The 19,074-nt window shown below is 35.4% G+C and overlaps 1 protein-coding gene across 1 annotated transcript in view; it reads right to left on the bottom strand.

Moving 5' to 3' along the window:
- Positions 1-19,074, bottom strand: part of ds (dachsous cadherin-related 1) — a 130,124-nt gene that overhangs the window by 73,340 nt on the left and 37,710 nt on the right. Inside the window, exons 3-4 of the mRNA XM_089099126.1 lie at positions 2,725-2,905; positions 67-531 (exon numbers count right to left, since the gene is read on the bottom strand). Coding sequence (XP_088955252.1) covers positions 67-531; positions 2,725-2,905 — 646 coding nt within the window. The remainder of the gene's footprint in view (positions 1-66; positions 532-2,724; positions 2,906-19,074) is intronic.

Below are 19,074 nucleotides of genomic sequence, written 5' to 3'. Positions count from 1 at the left end.
AGAAATTGAACTTGGTCAAGATCCAGCTTAATATATATTTTAAAGTAAGGAACGCCCAGTACTTACCCGTAACACTTGAAGCCGTGACAGTTCCTACAACAGCATTTCTTTCAACATCTTCCCAGACAGAAAAAGTATATCGGGCTCTTTCAAATGTAGGCGGTTGATGGCTAGAATCAATAACACTAATCAAGACTTCAGCGTCCACTTCTGATCGCAAGCCCCCTCCATCGGTTGCGGAGATATTTAACCTATGCATCGGCTTTGATTTACTTAACTGACGTTGGACATATATTTCACCTGTTAACTGCTCAATTCGAAAGAATTTGTTATCATTTCCAGCTGTAATAGCATAACGAACAGACCCATATTTTCCAGAGTCCTTGTCAGAAGCCACTACAACCACAATCGGGGTTGGGAAGTTTTCTTTCTCTCGTAGACTAACATTGTATTCCCGGGGGTAAAATATGGGTCGATTATCGTTGATGTCACTTACTTGTATTTTTACCATTGCCGTTGTACTTAAGCCTCCTAAAAGACAAATTAGAATGCTTACATAAATAGGACATAAATAAAACCCTATCTATCACAGAAGTATTTATTTTACTTCCAGAAGGATTAACAGCTTAATTAGATACTCTTACACAAATAATTGAGAAGGACAAAAAAAGAAAATTAGTGAAGATGAACCTCTTCAATAAACGTTTTCCTGAAAGGCTTAAAATAAAGCATTTATTAATTGGGAAGCAGTACAAGTACTCCTATCTAAGACTCATAAAGAGATATCCCTTTCTCAACTTCTTCCTAACTCCACGTCTCCCATATATTTTCCCGGAGTTCGGCATCGATTAATGAACAGATGTCAAAGGTCCAGTCTTTTCCTAAACAACGACGAAATTATCTAATACTATGATTCGCTGACACGCAAGCTAAACTTTCAACTGCACGACACAATGAACGCACTGAGTATCCTTTGTTAGGGGTCCTCAAAATATATACTCTTGGTTTCTCAAAATAAAAAATAGCTTCAGCAATAGCTAGATATAGTTTGATGTTTTTTCGGAAGTTATGCATTTGGAGGGATTTAAGGTAACGTTAACAACAAACAAAAGTTTGGCTACTGCCCCCTTCTCCCACCCATAATCGTAAATGTTCTAATGTCTACTGTGTCTCTGCTGAAAACGATATGTATTGCAAACATTTTTTTTTTACATCTACAACATTGAAAAATAAAACACAGCTACTTGAAATCTTCAATTGCCGAGATTTCCAGGAATTAACACCATTATATATTAAATATTTAGTTAATTTTCATTAGTTCTATCTCGTTAATAATTCTGTCCTGCATCAAAGCTGGCCTCGAGTCCAAAGGGGGATTTCGCCACTTTGGCCAATGTTGGGACAAGAACTGGCTCGAAATCACTCAAGAATGGACCCTAAACCGCCAAAGATGGAGCTCAGTCATTGACGAATGCCAGGGAAGGCTAATTATCACCTATTTAAAACATTGCGAGAAATCTGTAAGTCAAACCATAGTGACTTAATAGCTAAGGGATTGACAGAAAGCTGGCCGTAGCCGTTGTCCTGATCCAAGTACAAGTGTTAATCTGTTTATTATAGTGATTTATTTCTTCTAGATCTTATTTTAATGTTAGTGTTTGTTTTAATGTTAGTTTTTTTTTATATTGTCCGGTGGTATTTGTATTTTTTATTAATTTTATTTTGCACTGAAGACGGTTAAACGGAGGTCTCGACCGAAATATTTTCAAAGTTCTCTTCTATTTTTCACTAGCTGTTAATATCTTCGTTTTCTCTTCTTTGTGATATTTTTTCGTTCTGCCATGCTTGGCCAGTGTGGTCTTAAAAATTATTTAATAAATAAGGCCATATAATAGTTCAAACTTAAAACGAATAAAAATTACAAATGGAACCCAAAACAAATAGAATTAAAAATGAATAATCGCTCCAAATATAAAGATAATGGATGAAGATACTGATGACTATAGATGAATAAATGAATCTTAAGACCAGGAGTTAAACTACCGCTCCCTAAACTTTCTAGAGTAGCTGCCATTAGCGCTTTATTATAGATAAATTATGTTCAAAACATTTTTCTGCTTTTATTATAATATAAAAAAAAAATATATATAGCCTATACTGAGAATCTCAGGAATTAATATCATTGTAAACAGAACAATCAGTCCACTTTAAGCAATTCCTTTCAGTAATCTTGATTTATATGATGATTTCTTCTTTTTTTTATCTTTTTTTCGACACATAAAAACCACACTTTTGGAAATGAATAAGTTTTTTAATAAACGCAAATGACACTCATTAGCATAATTAGCATAAAAGAGATTCTTTTAATGCAAATATTCTTCCAAAAGTTTTGTTTTTTAGAGTTTCAGTTACTATCGGCCAGGGTCACTTTTTACTTCCTCAACTGTTTGTTATCAACGTATTTTTCAGAAAGAAATAATCTAAAAATTATGTAAAACAATTTCATATATTGTATCTAGAGTCTCTTGGCAATCCGAAGCAGAACATAAGCCATATTAATCCTTCAGAACCCTTTCACATTCTAAATGACAAGCTGAAGCTGCCTCTCAAAGGGGTATTTTCCTCTACCTCCTTTGTCTCAAACATGGAACCTAAGCGATTGGAATTCCAAAAGTCATATTTTCCAATCAAAAAAGGGAGAAGAAACGAACAGTGAAGACTTACCACGGTCTGTGGCAATGACTGGAAATTCAAAAAGCGATCTTCTTTCATGGTCAATCTCAGATCCGATGCATATTTCACCAGTAGTTGGTCTCACCTCAAATTCACCATTTTTTAGAAACCCTTCTCCAACTGTGTAATTGACCAAAGCATTTACACCGCAATCAGGGTCGGTTGCAGAAACCTAAAGAAAGAGAATGATGAGGAATAATACTTGATCCTAAGTTTAAAATAGCTTCTTATCAACAAAATTCAATAAAAAAAGACATCACAGCAGACACGAAAAAGATTGCTGTAAAAAAAAAATCCACGGAAGTCTCAAATGTCTTAGATTTTTTTTTTCATTGTTCATACCGCCTCAGGCGCCCGATAAGGGCGTAAATACAGCAATATAAAAATAACCATGGAGACTTGAAATTGCTTTTTTGAGGCTTTACGCTATTTCACTGGCTACTATCGCTGGATGAAAGAAAGAAAAGGGATACATCAGTGCTATCCATGGAAACGTTTGATTTTCGTTGCTTGAAGATGGGAAACAATGAAGCTCATATTACGTAGATAATTTCGGAGACCAAACTGCCTTTCCATGACAATGAATAAAAGTTCAAATAGGGATAAAATCCTTTTAATAGACAGTGATTGATAGAAATTAACAAAAATACTAGATATTTCGGTCACATATACAGTGACCGTCATCAGTAGTAAAACTAGTAGTAAAACTGTCATCAGTAGTTTTACTACTGATGACGGTCACTGTATATGTGACCGAAATATCTGGTATTTTTGTGAATTTCTATCATCACTGTCTATTAAAAGGATTTTATCCCTATTTGAACTTTTATTTAAAGCTCATATTAATTTTTTGGCGTTGGTATTTCAGTAGTGTACTTTTTTATTTCTAGTTAACTTCATGTTTGAGCGATTGAAGGCTCTCTTTGTAAATTCTCAAAATTTGTTTTCATAATTAAAGAGTATTATTGTGTTGGATTTGATCAATAGTTATTAGTTCCCTATTACCGTCAGGTGGAATATTTTTATCGAATATGCTTTTTTCATTTTATTGTTATTATGGGCTGTAGTTTGCTCTTTACTAAGCTGCAGCTATTGCCGCAATCATTATGGAATATTGAAGTAAACAGCAAAACTAGCAAGAATATGATGGATTTTGACCTATAATAAATACAATTATGTAATGTAGCATTGGTGCCTTGAGGTATTGACACGTTCGTCCAGTCACTCATGCCTGATACAAAGTGCAAATACCTATACCCTCGCAAATGCTGCCATGGCTTTCTAACGCAGTTTTTAATCTTTAACAATTTGTGATTAACGCAATGCAGCATACATTAACTGGGATTGGGAGACTGCTCTTGTTTCGTTTGTTCTTTAAATTTTCTGGAGCAGATATTGCAAGTGAGTGCCTATTTCAATTCACAGCAGGTTTCAGAGAGATTCAACTGACTGAAAATGTTTTGGCGGGAGATCCATCGTCATGGGGTGCTTTAGGTATAAACCCCGATTGAGCCTGATTATCTTACCCCAGGAGGCTAAGCGAAGAGCAAGCTAGATTCGTGAAAGAAAAAACAGTCTAGCAATACTTTAAGACTGGCTTAGGTAGAAAATGTAGGTTTTTCTTTTATAAATTCGAACAAAATCAGAACAACGGGCTTCATTAAAATGAATGGAATTAAAACACATTGGGAAATATCATGACAGTCATCATCCTATTTTTAAATCAGCACTTTGTGCTAAAACAAAGAAGTTCTTCGCATTGCTCTACTTTCATAAAAAAAATTGTGCTATGTGAATTTGTTTCTTTTTTTATAGAGTATTTGGTACTAAGTCAATTTTTTCGGTAGCTAATTTACCTACTTCCATGCTAAACTGCATTTCAACAAATTGTCGTACTCAACACCTACGTAACACCACATACTGACTATGCTACATTTGCAGATGATTTGCACATTAAAAAGAAATAGAAAACAGCAACATATTTTTTTCAGCTTTCCCCTTGGTTTGTTTTTGACGGCAATCGATTTGGCAATTGATTAATCCCTGGCTAAATATAGTCTGAATAATTTACACAAGACAATGTGGTCTTTAGACGCAAGATTATCAGTTTACAGAAGTGCGTTCTGGACCCCCTTCCCTTATGCACGTTCTGCTCTTAAGCACATATTCATCACTAATGAATGTAAAAGTCTGAAAGAATAAGTCCATATTTTCAATTCATAGTCTATTAGAAGGTGACTGGAAGATTCAATCTGCAGATGACTGGAATCAGGGTCGGCCAATTTTCATTGGCTCCCTAGTATACTCCGTGTTTCCAACTTCGACTTCACAGTTGTAAATCTTTTTGGATATAATCTTCAGCAAGTGAACTGTTCCTAGATCCTGGCTTAGACATTTCAGCCGTTCCATATATGTGGAAATATCGGCAAGCTCAGCAGCGATGTTTGACATGGAATACAAATTTCTGTGAAGTACACTTGATTGTATTTGAAAAGAAACGTTAAATTGTGTTCAAATAAACACAAATACTAGTCCCAAATTATTATTTGTTATGTATTGATAAAGAAAAGTGTTTAGATTTAGCAAGTGCCAAGTACTTTCATTTCCCTTTGACCTCAGTACGATGATTTATTATGTTTGAAACTCTGACGAATTTTCTGGGCAACAAACACAATAAAATATCTACGAAACACAAATTTCTCAGCCATTGCCTCACACAAGGGATAATGGACACATTTTTCTTTTTTTAATCAAAAATTTTCTTAGAACAAACATTAACAGGAAAAGCTCAAGAATTCATTGCTATCTAACATTAAATTATTGTTGCCTCACTTTAAATTACATTTTCAGAGTAAGAAGACTAACAACAAGCGTTAATTAAAGCAAGTAATTGGAATAATCATAATAATTGTAACTCTGAAGTTTTTGCACAACACGAGCGGAAATTCAGCTACCGAGCAACACTAGGAAAAAAAAACTATTTTGCAAATGTTTCAACTCAGTTTTACGTCTTTCAAAGAAAAACCACTTTTTCAGCAACAGGTCAAGGGATTGAATACTCTGTCGTAAATTTACATGAACCTCTGCCTCCAGCAGGGTTGCCATAAATAACACAACATAACCAGATCTAACACGTGTTGGTGGTCGTATCTTTTCCTCCGAATGATATTCCTAAATTAGATAAAATCTGGAACGTTTTACAGAATCTTTACGGTTTTAGTACATTTTCGTTTTGCCCAGTAAGATAATTTTATTTAATATCCAAATTTGTCATAATTAACGCAGCTTCAGCTAGGAATTTTCCATTCGTTGTGATTTTTTACTCAAAAGCGTGTGACATCCCACTCATATTCAAAATATTTTAATGTGCAGATTTATGAATTTGAAGTTGAGAGGCCTTGCTAATCGAGCAATACGAATAAGAATTCTGACCGTGTTGGCTTTTGAAATTTGTTGTTACTTCATAGTTCTCAATAAAAGCGAAATTCACAATCTCAGCCGAAATTTCGTACTCTTCGAAATTTCACGATATTTCTTGAATATAACTATTTTTTCTCTTACTTCTAGACTTGCTGAACAAGGAATAAATGAGCAAAAAAAATCCTTTCATATCAAACAGTTCGTGGTTGACTGTAACGAACTGTAAGTAGGGAGCGACCCGGCTCAATGGTAACCGAAACTGTAGAAAACGGAATTTTGATGCCAATAGATACATCAAAAGAATCAGATTTTAATGCTGAATTCAAATATATAACTTTCATCAAGTTTAGTCCTACCTATAAAAAGTTACGCGCCTGAGAAAATTTGGCTGATTTTCGAAAAAAGGGGGAAAGACCCCCTAAAAGTTATAGAATCTTAATGAAAATCACACCATCATGTTCAGCGTATCAGAGAACCCTGCTGCAGCGGTTTCAAGCTCCTAGCTACAAAAATGTGGAATTTTGCATTTTTGGCCAGAAGAAAGATCACGGATGTTTATTTGTTTAATTGTTGTTTTTTTCCAGGGGTGATCGTATCGATTCAGTGGTCGTAGAATATCGTGGGTGGGCTCATTCGAACAGAAATTAAAATTTCCAATGCCCTTTTTAAGTGACAAAAAATGAAGGGTAACTAGGCCCCCTGCCACGCTCATTTTTTTCCCAAAGTCACCCGATCAAAATTATGAGATGGTCATTTTGTTCAGCATGGTCGAAAATATGATAACTATGTCTTTTAGGATGACTTAATCCCCCGAAGTCCCCGGGAAGAGGGATGAAAGTTATGAACTTTACCCAATGTTAACATATAGTATTGGTTATTGGGAAGTATACAGACGTTTTCAGGGTGGATTATTTCTGGTATTGGGGGGGGGGTCGGGTTTTTGTGTGGGAGGATCTTTCCATGAAGGAAGTTTTCTTGGAGAAGGGACATTACTATGAAGGGGGCGCCGGATTTACCAGCATTTTTTTAAAAAAGACCAGAAATTATATATAAAAAAAACAAGTTTTTCAACTAAAAGTAAGGAGCAACATCAAAACTTAAAACGGACAGAAAACGTTACGTATATGATTGGATTCACCCTCTAGTCAATACCTCGCTCTTTAAGCCAAAGATTATTTAGTACTTTCATAAGAGCTATTTATTCTAATTAACGGACTTTGTGATTAAGGGGTAATTTTTAAAGAATTGGAACAAAATTCGAACTTTAGCTTAAAGAGCAAGGTATTGACTAGGGGGCGAATCCCTAATATACGTATTAAAAATATATTAATATAGAAGTTCGTTACGTAAGTTAATTCTTAAGTTACGTGTATTTATTACTAATAAAAACGTTCGTAAATAAAACTCGTCAACTTTCGAGAAAGCCATTTAACCAAATAAAAGTAAAATTAATATTCAAATTTTGTTTTAATTATTCATATAAGGTTAAACGAAATAAAAACCTGTATTAATTCAAAAACGTTCAAAAATTACTTAAAAAAACAAGTTTTTTTACCTGAAAGTCAGGAACGACGTTAAAACTTAAAACGAACAGAAATTATTCCGTATATGAAAGCGGCTGTCCCCTCCTCAATGCCTCGCTCTTTACGATAAAGTTTGACTTTCTAACAACTCTATTTTTTTAAACAATTAAAACTTTAGCGTAAAGAGCGAGTCGTTGAGGAGGGGACAGCCCCTTTCATATACGGAATAATTTCTGTTCGTTTTAAGTTTTAACATCGTTCCTTACTTTCAGTAAAAAAAAACTTGTTTTTTTTTATTTTAGTTGATAGAGTCAAATTACAAATTGTGGTGAGCCTAGTCATATCGTGCACGCTTTCCGCGATATGCAACACAGCTAACATTTCAAAGGTCATCTGAAAAATTTTACCATATTTTCAGTCGCTCAGATGCAATTTAAAAGAAGGCGTGTAGCAAGATCTGTTTCTAGCCTCAGTCCCCAGCAACATTAAACACATTCCCTCCATTAAGCAAGTTTTTTTTGCATTTTCAGCACAAGTTTAGAGGTTGTATAGTAAGTGATATTTCTACTTTAGACGACCAGCCTGTCTACTGTTCCTCCAGTACTTAATTTCCACCTCTCAGAGGTACATCCGATTTGGCTTCCTTACCTCTCGTCTTGCCTCCGAAGCTTTGGTGTCACGAAACACCAAGCACGTAGCCCCTTGACTTGATTAGAAACTGAGATAATGATAGAAAATTGCTAGGATTTAACTCTTTCACAGACAAGAGACAACAGAAAATTCGTTTAGAGAAAAACTGGCCAATGAAACCTGTTCAAACTATCGAATAAAGTTCAGTATTGCATGCAGACTCCAAGGAGTCAAGTCGCCAACCAGATGAACAATATACAGCCATTATTCCTACGTCACTGTGACCGTTGGTTCACTGCATATCCAAGACCCAAGGCAGATTTGGCAATCTTCTTCAGATACAACGCGAAACATTACCACATTTCAATCGAATTAACTTCTATATTTGTAAATTTTCCAAATGTTACGGCAATTCTAGTAATATCGTTAATAATCAGAAGTTTGACACTTCGGATTGATACCTTGTCAACCAGATTCGCCTGAGTTTAACCACCAAGAATGTGGCTCAATGGTATTCAGTTCTGTTCTCTTTCGTTTCATTACTTGGTCAAACGTTTTTTGTTAAAAATTTCAATATCAAACCTATCACTTGACGTCTTGAAATAATAGCCTACTCCTTAAATGGTGCTTTTTTTATCCTACTGAATTAATTGTGACGAAATAAAAAAAGCAGTGTTTCTAAACAACTACAGTATATACTTAAGAATTAAGACTAATTAGGTGATAATAAAGATTAGGCGATTAAAACTAATATATCAAAAAAAGTATAAATGCCTCCAGTTATAGAATATTTAGATATGTATGAATCCGCTTACTTCCCATTATCATTACTTCCATTGCCCGATGTTTCTTTTAAATTTTGGCCTATTATGCCCGTACATATTATTGCACCTATGTAATATAGAGCACCTGTATACACTCCCAGCCTCAAGTTAAGCATTTGAATAATTACATAAAACTTTCACTCGTGGAGTCAAAAGTCTACACGCAGCATATACTGAACATATGAATACCCAATGTCTAAGTTTGGTGCCATTGTAGCAATTTGTACTATGTCATTATGGGCAATTGACAGACTAATCAAAGGGAGTTTCTTTGGAGCTTCAAGAGCAGCCGGCAGACGAACCTAGAATTGCTGTGAACTAGACAAACCTTCAAGGCATCAGGCTGGCTAAAGGCAAACAAAAAGTTTGAACAATTTTAAAGATCTTAGAATGTATTTAAAGGTCTTAAGATAATTTCCGGATGCATCATACTGGGTCTAAGTTTACCTTACACAATCAGAACATGTTGAGCTCGAATTCTGTTTGATTACAATTTGAGGTTTAATGAAAGACTACAAAACAATAAACCCCATATAAGCAGGGCCGGATTTAAATCTTTGGTGCCCCTAGGCGCAACCCTTTTGGCGCCCCTAGGTCCATTTTTTTCGGGGAGACAAAAAGATTTACGGGGAAATTCACGAAAATTCGGCAATAGTGGAAGCACTGAACACAAGACAACTTATGAGTGATGAGCCAGAAGTAGTGCAAGAGAGGGGTAATACCGAGCTCTCTGCCGTGTATCAGACATCTGACTGTTTATAAGCGGCTACGGAATTTTTGTGTTATTTTAAAATCACTTTTCTGTGGATAGGCAGCGCAGTAGCAAAGTGCACCCACAGTTGACGTCTAGCGATATAAGGTCTTTGAGTTTATTTTAATATATATTTTTATAGTTTATATGAAACTAATCGCAAATACTGTGTTTCAGAAAAAATCAAAACGAAGGCATCAAGCAGTGTCCCAAATGTCACGAATCAAAACAACAGACAAATATCGACCATTATTCAGTAATATAGGTGTTTATTTCAGTAATTCACCTTTTAGTGGGGGGGGGATTCACCAAACAGCATAAACAGGGAAATCTTATAAAATATATAGAGAAATAGGAAACAAATCGCAAGTCAGCTGGCCAGGGCCTAAGGTCACTAACACATGCTTATGATGCCGAGCACTTGCTTGTCAATACCAGACTAGTTTCAGGTTTGAATTAAATCCCTATTTACGAATCGTCAGTTTATGTTACAACTTCAATGCGGAACCGAATAAGAAAAAAAGTAGTTGCCCTGACAAGACTAAAATAAAAAAGAACAGTAAAGTAGCAACAAGCATAAAGTTTAAAATTAAAAAAAAAATTGTATAATTATAATAAAGATTCTCCAGATGTGTTCCGCATTGATCATGGAATCATTTTTAGTTTTATGAGACGTATATAAAACAAGAAAGTACAAGATGCAATGATTCTAATAACGAAAATCAACTAAGAAAAGTTGAAAGACATCATTTTGGAACAAAAATAGTAAAAATGGCGATATTCAGTTGATACGCACCTTTTTCATCTGTTGAAACCTTACTGCAGGTAGAGTTAATTTTTATTAAAAATTATTGTCTTTTATCAAGCAACTCGTGATAAAGAACTGTAAGTAAGGAGCGGCATGGCTCAATAGTAACCGAAACTCCAAAAAACGGATTTTTGATATCAATAAATATATCAGAAGGATCGGCTTATTCTGCTGATTCCAAATACATTAAGATTAGTATTACCCATAAAAGACTACGAGTTTGAGAAAATTTAACCTGATTTTCGAAAAAGGGAGAAACACCCCCTAAAAGTTAAGGAATCTTAATGAAAACCACACCATCAGATTCAACGTACCAGAGAACCCCACTGTACAAGATTCAAGCTCCTATCTGCAAATATGTGGAATTTTGTATTTTTAGTCAGATGAAAGATCACGGATGCGTATTTATTTATTTTTGTTTTCCCAGGGGTGATCGTATCGAACCAATTGCTCAAGAACATCGGATTCGTTTGAGCAGAAATTAAAATTTTCTAGGGCCCTTTTAACTGACCAAAAATATTGGAAGGCAACTAGCCCCTGTCCCACGCCCCTTTTTCACCAAAATCGTCGGATCAAAATTTTTTGGTCCATTTTTGTAGCCATTTTGTTTAGCATAAGTGAAAGGTCCAAAACATTATGCATTTTGAGAAACATGACAACTCCTTCCCCAGCCCCTGAGGATGGGTCTTTAAGTTATAAAATTTGTCCATTGTTTACATATAGTATTTGTTATTGGGAAGTGTGCAGATATTTTTCGGGAGAAGGGGGGATTTCGTGCTTGGGAGGGGTTTCCATGGGAAAAATTTTCCGTGTGGAGGGAAATTTCCGGGGATGAACTTTCCAGGGGAAACTTTACGCCGGGGAAATTTGACTGAATTCCCTTGAGAAATTCTTTGTAATTGTCTCACGACGTCCCTTTCTACTCACTTTTGCATGTGGAGATGTTCCAGGGGAATTGTCCGAGGGAAATTTTCCGCGCGTTTGAATTTTCACAAATTTCCAGGGTTGGGGGGATATAGAGAGATCGAAAAAACGATTACAACTTGGTCTTTTTCAAATAAAATTTTGCCAAGGAGAATTTTTCAGGCTGAATCGTCTGCAAGAAATTTTATGGCGGGGGGAGGGATTTTTTAGCGAAGATAGAATTTTTTAGCAAACCTGGAAAAAAATTTACGGTGGCGGGTCTTTTAAATAGGAGGAACTTTCCAGAGAAGAATTTCAACTGAAAGTAAGGAGCAACATTAAAACGCCAAACGAACAGAAATTATTCCGCATATGAAGGGGTTGCCTTCTACTCAATACCTTGATCTTTACGCTAAAGTGTGACTGTCTGTCCCAATTTTTTAAGAAAAAATCCTGAAACACAAGGACCGTTTAATTAGAGTAAAAATCTTTTTTTAAAAGTGCTAAAAACTTAGCGGGAAGAACAAGGTATTGAGGATGGGGCAACCCCTTCATGTAGAGAATAATTTCTGTTCTTTTGAGGATTAAAGATGCCCCTTGCTTTCAGTTAAAAATTGTTTTTATTTTATTGAATAATATTATAAAGATTATAATTTTCAATAACAAATGTCACACGATGTCTTTTGGATGGATCACCCCAGCCAATAGGCTTCTGGCGATTTTTTACGCCAAGATTTTTACACCGTTGCTAAAATCAATAGTGTAGGCATAAAACATCACAAAAAAGCATCTATGGCACAGCTTATTTAAATAAGCAACTGTCTGTCCTTGGTTACTTCAAGTCTAGTAATTTCCAACCTTAAGGAGATTCATTATTCTATCAATTAATACCGCCCATTTAACCAAAACAAGACCAGCTTTAATAGCAACAAAGAATTTGGTTTCAATTAAAAATTACAATGAATACTTCAATATAAAATCCTAAGGGGAACTGCCGGGATTTCGTCCGCAAAAGGCTAGGCCATATTTTTGCTAGGAGTGCAGAAAAGGAAACATGCACAACCAGACAAAAGAGTGTTGTGGGAACGATCATTAAGACTAAGTGGTGGATAAAGATAAAGAAACGTAATATATATCATTCAGCTCATTCGAACGGAAACTGAAAGTTCTAGTGCACTTTTTTTTAGCGTACTAGCCATCAAACAGTTCGTGGCAACGGCTCAATAGTAACGAAAATTTAAAAAACGGAATTTTGATATCAATAGGTATATCAAAAGAATTTACGGTTTGAGCTGATCCCAAATATAGCCTACAAGATTCATTCAGTTTAGTATTACCCGTAAAAAAAATACGAGCCTTTGAAAATTTGCCTGATTTTCAAAAAAGGGGGGAACACCCCCCCCCCTCCAAAAAAATCAAGGAATCTTATTGAAAATCGCACCATCAGATTCAGCGTATTGAAGAACCCTGCTGTAGAGCTTTCAAGCTCCCATCTGCAAAAATGTGGAATTGTGTATTTTTTGCCGCGACCAAGATCGCGGATACGTATTTTTTTTCAGGGATGATTGTATCAAAACAATCGTCCTAGAATATCAAAAGAGGGCTCATTCTAACCGAAGCTAAAATTTCTAGTGTCCTTTTCAAGTGAACAAAAAGATTTGAGACTACCGCCCCCCCCATCCCCTTCTCCCCCAAAGTCGTCTGATCAAAATTTTGAGATAACCATTTTTGTTCAGCAGAGTTGAAAAGTCAAATAGCTTGACTTTGGGGATTATATAACACCCCGTAGCCCCTGGGGAACGGGCTGTAAGTTGTAAAATTCGCCTATAGCTTACGTATAGTATTTGTTATTAAGAAGTATACAGAATTTTTTTTGCAGGAGAGGGGGGAGATCTGTTTTCCAGGTAAAATTTTACACTTGCGATAAATTTTACACAAATCTGATGGAATTTCTATGCGAAATTCTTTTTATTTTTCTTACTTTCTCAATGCCAACTCAATTTAATTTTTCATGTGGAGATGTTCTGGGGCAATCGCTCGGGGGAATTTTTTAGCGAGGATGGAATTGTCTGGAGGATTTTTCAGGGGGGAGGGGGGAGATTTTCTGCGGGAGAAATTCTCTATGGGAGCATTTAAAAACGATTAGAAATCGAACTATTTTCCAAATGAAAGTAGGCTAAGGAGAATCTTTAAGGCGGAATGGTCCACAAGAAATTGTCCGGGGGAATTTTCAGCGAGGATGGAAGCAAGGGGGAATTTTCCAGGGGCAGGGGGAATTCGCGCGGGAGGAATTCTCCATGGAGGGAGAGCCGAATTTTCCGACATAACTTGAAAAAAAAACAGAAATTAAATTTTTTAAATATTTTTTTCGAACGAAAGTAAGGAGCAATATTAAAACTTAAAAGGAACAGGAATTAATCTTATATGAGAGAGTTTTACCCCTCGTAAACACCTCGCTCTTGACGCTAAAGTTTGACTTTTGTCCCTTAGAAAGTCTTTCAGAACGACTCCTGAAACACAAGGGCTATTTAATTACAATAAGATACTTTTTTAAAGCACTAAAAAACTTCAGCGTGAAGAGGGAGGTATTTAGGATGGGGAACCCCCATTATATACGGGATAATTTTTGTTCGTTTTAAGTTTTAATCTTGCTCCTTACTTTCAGTTGAAAAAAACTTTTTTTCCATCTAATGATGAACAAGAACCAAACCGAAACTGTCCTTACTCCGACAATAAACATCTCAGGAAACATGTAACTTCGGATTTTTGCAGAGTATAAAGTTATCTCTTTGAGGCAAAAGGAAGAAAAATTCTTTGGCTCTAGATTTCTAGGGAATATTCCGAGGAAGTCAATCCAGCAATAGCAAATTTCGACGATTCTAATGGAATTTTCGTTTTCAATCAAACTTTCTGAAATTGTGTATGCATTTAAAAACTCATGCCTAAAACTAAGCTGAAACAAGTCCAGCTCCTATCAGACTCAAGTAGGGGGGGGGGGACGTTATGTTTCAAAATCCATTGCCATTTGCACATTTCCTAAAAGGGAAAAATAAATAAAAGTTCGTATAAGTCCTTTTATTAGACTGTGAAAAACAGATACAAAAATTCTAGATATTTCGACCACACACGTTAGGGATCATCCTCAGCAGATAAATTAAAGTATTATAATTAAAACAAACTATATTTATACATAATAGCCTAAAATAATTACTTCCAGGTCACAAATAATTCTAGTTCATTGGCTGAGAGGGGTCAATAGCAGGGTTCATTCAAAGTCTTATCCCTATTTGAACTTTTATTTGTTCGTCATAGAAAGGCATTCCGTCATAGTTCGTCATTTTATTTGTTCGTCTTCGAAAAATTCCTAAAAGGAGTTTGACTGATTTCAACCGAACTTGTAGGATCTAACAGTTTGTTCATAACTGTGTCTTTAGAGTGTCTAGACAAAAACCGACTCTCGCGGGAGAGGGAGGGGATACTAAATTTTTGCCAATTACGACATCTAGCAGAAGAGATTATCATATTTAGACCAAGCTTCGTCAGAACTAGGAGCTAGTGTTTTAGCTATGTTTTTTGAGGATTGGAACCCGATAAACATCTTGGAAGGTTGAGCAGGGGGAGGGAATGATTCCATATATTCAATAAGAGTCAGTATCCAAGAAAAAAAACCTTAAATTATGGTCATCATGACATTTACCAGAAGGTACTTTCAGATCTTAACGAAACTTAGTTGTCTAAGAAAAACCAAAAATCCAAGCTTTATGGGGAAAGGGAAGAGGGTCTCCAAACTCATATCATTAGATGAATAACCAGAATAAATTTCTCAGATCTAAACCAATCTAGCGTCAAGTGCCAGTTAGTGTCCTAGGTCCTAGTTATGCCTTTTCAGGGTCAGGGACTGATCCGACTTCCGTGATCGGTGAAGGAGGGAGTGGGGCTCCTAAGTTATTATCATAAGCACTTCTACCAGAAGGGGATGTCAGATCCAAACCAAACTTAGTGGGAAGCCAGGCTAGACCCAAAGCTGTTTTTTTTTAATGGTCTGCAAACAATCCGATTTCTGTTGCAAGGGGAAAAATCTGTTTTCATCACTTCTCTTTTCAAGCCATTCTGTTATGGTCTTGGTATGGAATTTTGTTGTGTTTTGTAAGGGCTTGAGTTCAAGTCGATCAACATTGTCGATTGTGTCGTTCTGCGGCTGTTAGTATCTCTTTAGTTTTTTTTTTATTCTTCATCCATAGTAATTTATGCTCGTTTTAAGTTTAAGATCTTGTATAATGTAATCTCTGTTTCTATCAAGTTTTAAATTCGCTCTTTAATTTACATAGAAAACCTTTTTTCAGTCTGGAAAACTAGAAAAAAACAGCCAATGCTCAAGTTTTGAGAAAGTTAACAAAAAAAGAAAAAAAAACACATGAAATTACATAAGCCTTCATATTAAGCCCAGGTGAACACGACTGACCAGAAAATAAAGCTTTAGTTAACCATAATATACTGGTTCCCAGTAATGATAGAACTAAACCAAAATCATCACAGAAAGTTTGTCGCATGTTAACGAGCAATTGAAAAGGACGACATATGAATAAATACCTTGGGAAAGCAGAGTGAAACAAAATACTAATTTAACAGCTCGTTGAAGTCAGTTCTCAACAACAATACTTCTGGGAACGAAATTTCGAGCTGCTGTCTGACTTTGTGCATTATGATTTGCGTTTAGAAACCGATTGAATAGCAATCAAAGGTAACCTACCTATTATAGAAAAGAATGTTATGTGAACAAGCCTTGGGCAACTACGATGTCAATTGCAACAACTCGCATTAGCATGACATGCAAAAGTGTAATGTTTTGAACCCTACTTGGTAAAAATTACAGACGCCAGACAGAAAAATTTCATCGAAACGGTGTTTTGACCAAATAATGAGAAAGAGAATATGGCTAATATTGAGCAATTAAAATATGTTCAGCAGAATAAGAGACGAGACTCTCTTCTACTGTTGGGGATAACTTTGTCAAGGAACAATTTCAGTATTAGGTTAACTTCAAAGTCAGGAACCATAGCTAAAAGATTGAAGTCTTCATGCAAGAAAATATTCATCTTGAGTATTTGAATCATATTAAATTTTAAATGGTGAGCAGCGAACAGCCTATAAAATGAAAATTTGCCACCTATCTTTTCAGGCCATATTATGCTCCAGAACTTGCACAATGTATGGCCGAGGGCTAGAAGTGGCCATTCAGCATTTACACTACAGCCCAAGAGGTTCGCAAGGAAACTCTGTATCGAACAGGTCGTGGTATTGAACTTGTAATGAGTGAAAAATTAAGGAATAACATTAAAACAAAGCGAAAATGTGTTTTTCTCTATATGAGGGGGGGCTTCCCCTTCCTCACTCCTCGCTCTTTGCGTCAAAGTGGCTTTTTGTCCCTATTCTTAAAGAACGACTTCTGAAACACAGGGGATATTGAATTTCAATGAGAATTATTTTTTTTAAGTTTAGGATTGGGGTGCGGTTAAACTGGAAACAACTTTGAAAATGTAAAAAAAAATTCTGAATACAATAAATTGATAATTTTGTTATTGCAGTATTTAGCTCAAAAGAAGGGAAAAACTAAACTATGGTTGGAAGCTATGATAAAGGCAAAAGTATTTTATCTTTCTTTAGCTTTCAGGTTTTAAGAAAACACAATTAAAAGAAATAAAAATAAATGCATATATATGCATAATTACTATAATAGTGGTGTTTGTTGCCATGGCCTCGAGGCATACAGAAAATTCTTCTAAAAATGTGTCACCTTTTTATACGCTTCTTAGCTGCTTTCTGCATCAAGCTTTGTTTTGTTATATTGTGTCTATTGTTATTGACTATGGAAGCCATTCAATCGTACATCTCAAGTTTCTTCAATTAATACTAATTTTTAAAATAAATAAATATTGGAATGAAATTCCTGTATTTTTTTCCTGATCCTTTGCATTTTTACGTTCCACGTCTTATGCGTTTCGGTACAAAATATTGAATAACTTCAATTATTTTAAGCGAGACTCTCCCTGTGTGCAGAATTTCAAAGCACAACAAATAAAAAAAAAAAAAAACTAAGGAGAATATGGTACTCCTGTATTAAACGTACTCTTTTATATACTGCTAGTTTGGTTAATGTTAATGAAATAAAATAAAATAAAATAGGATGAATATATATATAGTTTAGAAACAAATTAGGGCTATATATTCCCACGTTAGGGGGGGGGGTAAAGCAAAGCACAAATTATTACGTAACCTAACCAAACCTAGGTACCTTTCCCCCCCCCTAAACCCCCCAAAACAACAGTTTAAATATCGTATACGCCATGAAAACCACGCTATGCATTGCATTACTCTATACCGGTGTCTTGAATATACCCGTCAAAAACGGGTTTTTTGTTGCTGGTTTCCATTGCAGTATATAAAAGAGTACGTTTAGTACAGGGGTACCGAAAATATTCAGCCAGTTTCAATGAAAAAAGATAAAAAAGGAGAAGCTGAAAAAAAACAACAACAAATAAAAATTGATCACAAGACCCAATAACCTAAAATAGCCCTGGTTCAAAATCCATAGATCTGAATTTCAAATAGAATTTAACTTAACAAAAATATTTCACTGCATGGAACATGATACAATTTCTTACTTTTTGAAAATGAAGCCGTCAGTCTACATCTAGTCTATCAAAAATAAGAATACATTACGAATATGTTTCATGGTTTCGAATTAGATATCCTTGCCCTAAAGTACCGATTGACAAGATCTGAGAAACTCTCATATGTGCCTCATGGTCCGATTATAAAACGATAGGAGGCTACCAGCATTGTCAATGTAACGCAAGTAATATCAAACTCCCATAATTGAAAGCTTTTCTTTTTCATTTAATGTGTTTCGATTTTGGACAGATGATATAAACAAATATTCTTTCCATACGTGACACTTCTTTTACTCATTTGTTTAATTAGACAAATGAGCTCCATGAAGGAGACAGCAAATAAAGATGCTTGCTTACAAAAAGCCTTCAATAGAAAACATACAATTCTTGAGCGAACAAAGAACAGGGTTTCAGCCATTAGTCAGTTTTAGTTGTAAGGAATGTGGCCGGTTCAAACCCAACCCCGCCTCAGGTCTCTCTTCTAAATTAGTACGCCAAACATTCCGAGCTAAACGCTGAGTATCTGCACACACAGATACCCTAAGGCTTCTACCATTCTTAACACCAAAACAAGTTATCTCAAAACATAGGTTGATCAAAAGATGATTCGTAGATGGTAAAAAAAGAATATGTCAACATAAATGTATACTATATCTAGAATCGTATATTGCACGATACTATTTTTAATCTTTGTATAAATATGGTCGTACTCAAAACGAAAGGACGTATCTAATATTTTCATGATTTTAAAGCAGAGCCAAGTTGAGGTTTCAAAGCTTGTCACGGTAACAGTTTCATGTTCGAGGATTGA

Source organism: Artemia sp. Qi Xiang Cuo, chromosome 13 (genome assembly GCF_049724085.1).
Source record: "Artemia sp. Qi Xiang Cuo chromosome 13, ASM4972408v1, whole genome shotgun sequence".
NCBI classification, from domain to species: domain Eukaryota; kingdom Metazoa; phylum Arthropoda; class Branchiopoda; order Anostraca; family Artemiidae; genus Artemia; species Artemia sp. Qi Xiang Cuo.
This window is presented reverse-complemented; position numbering and strand designations above follow the sequence as displayed.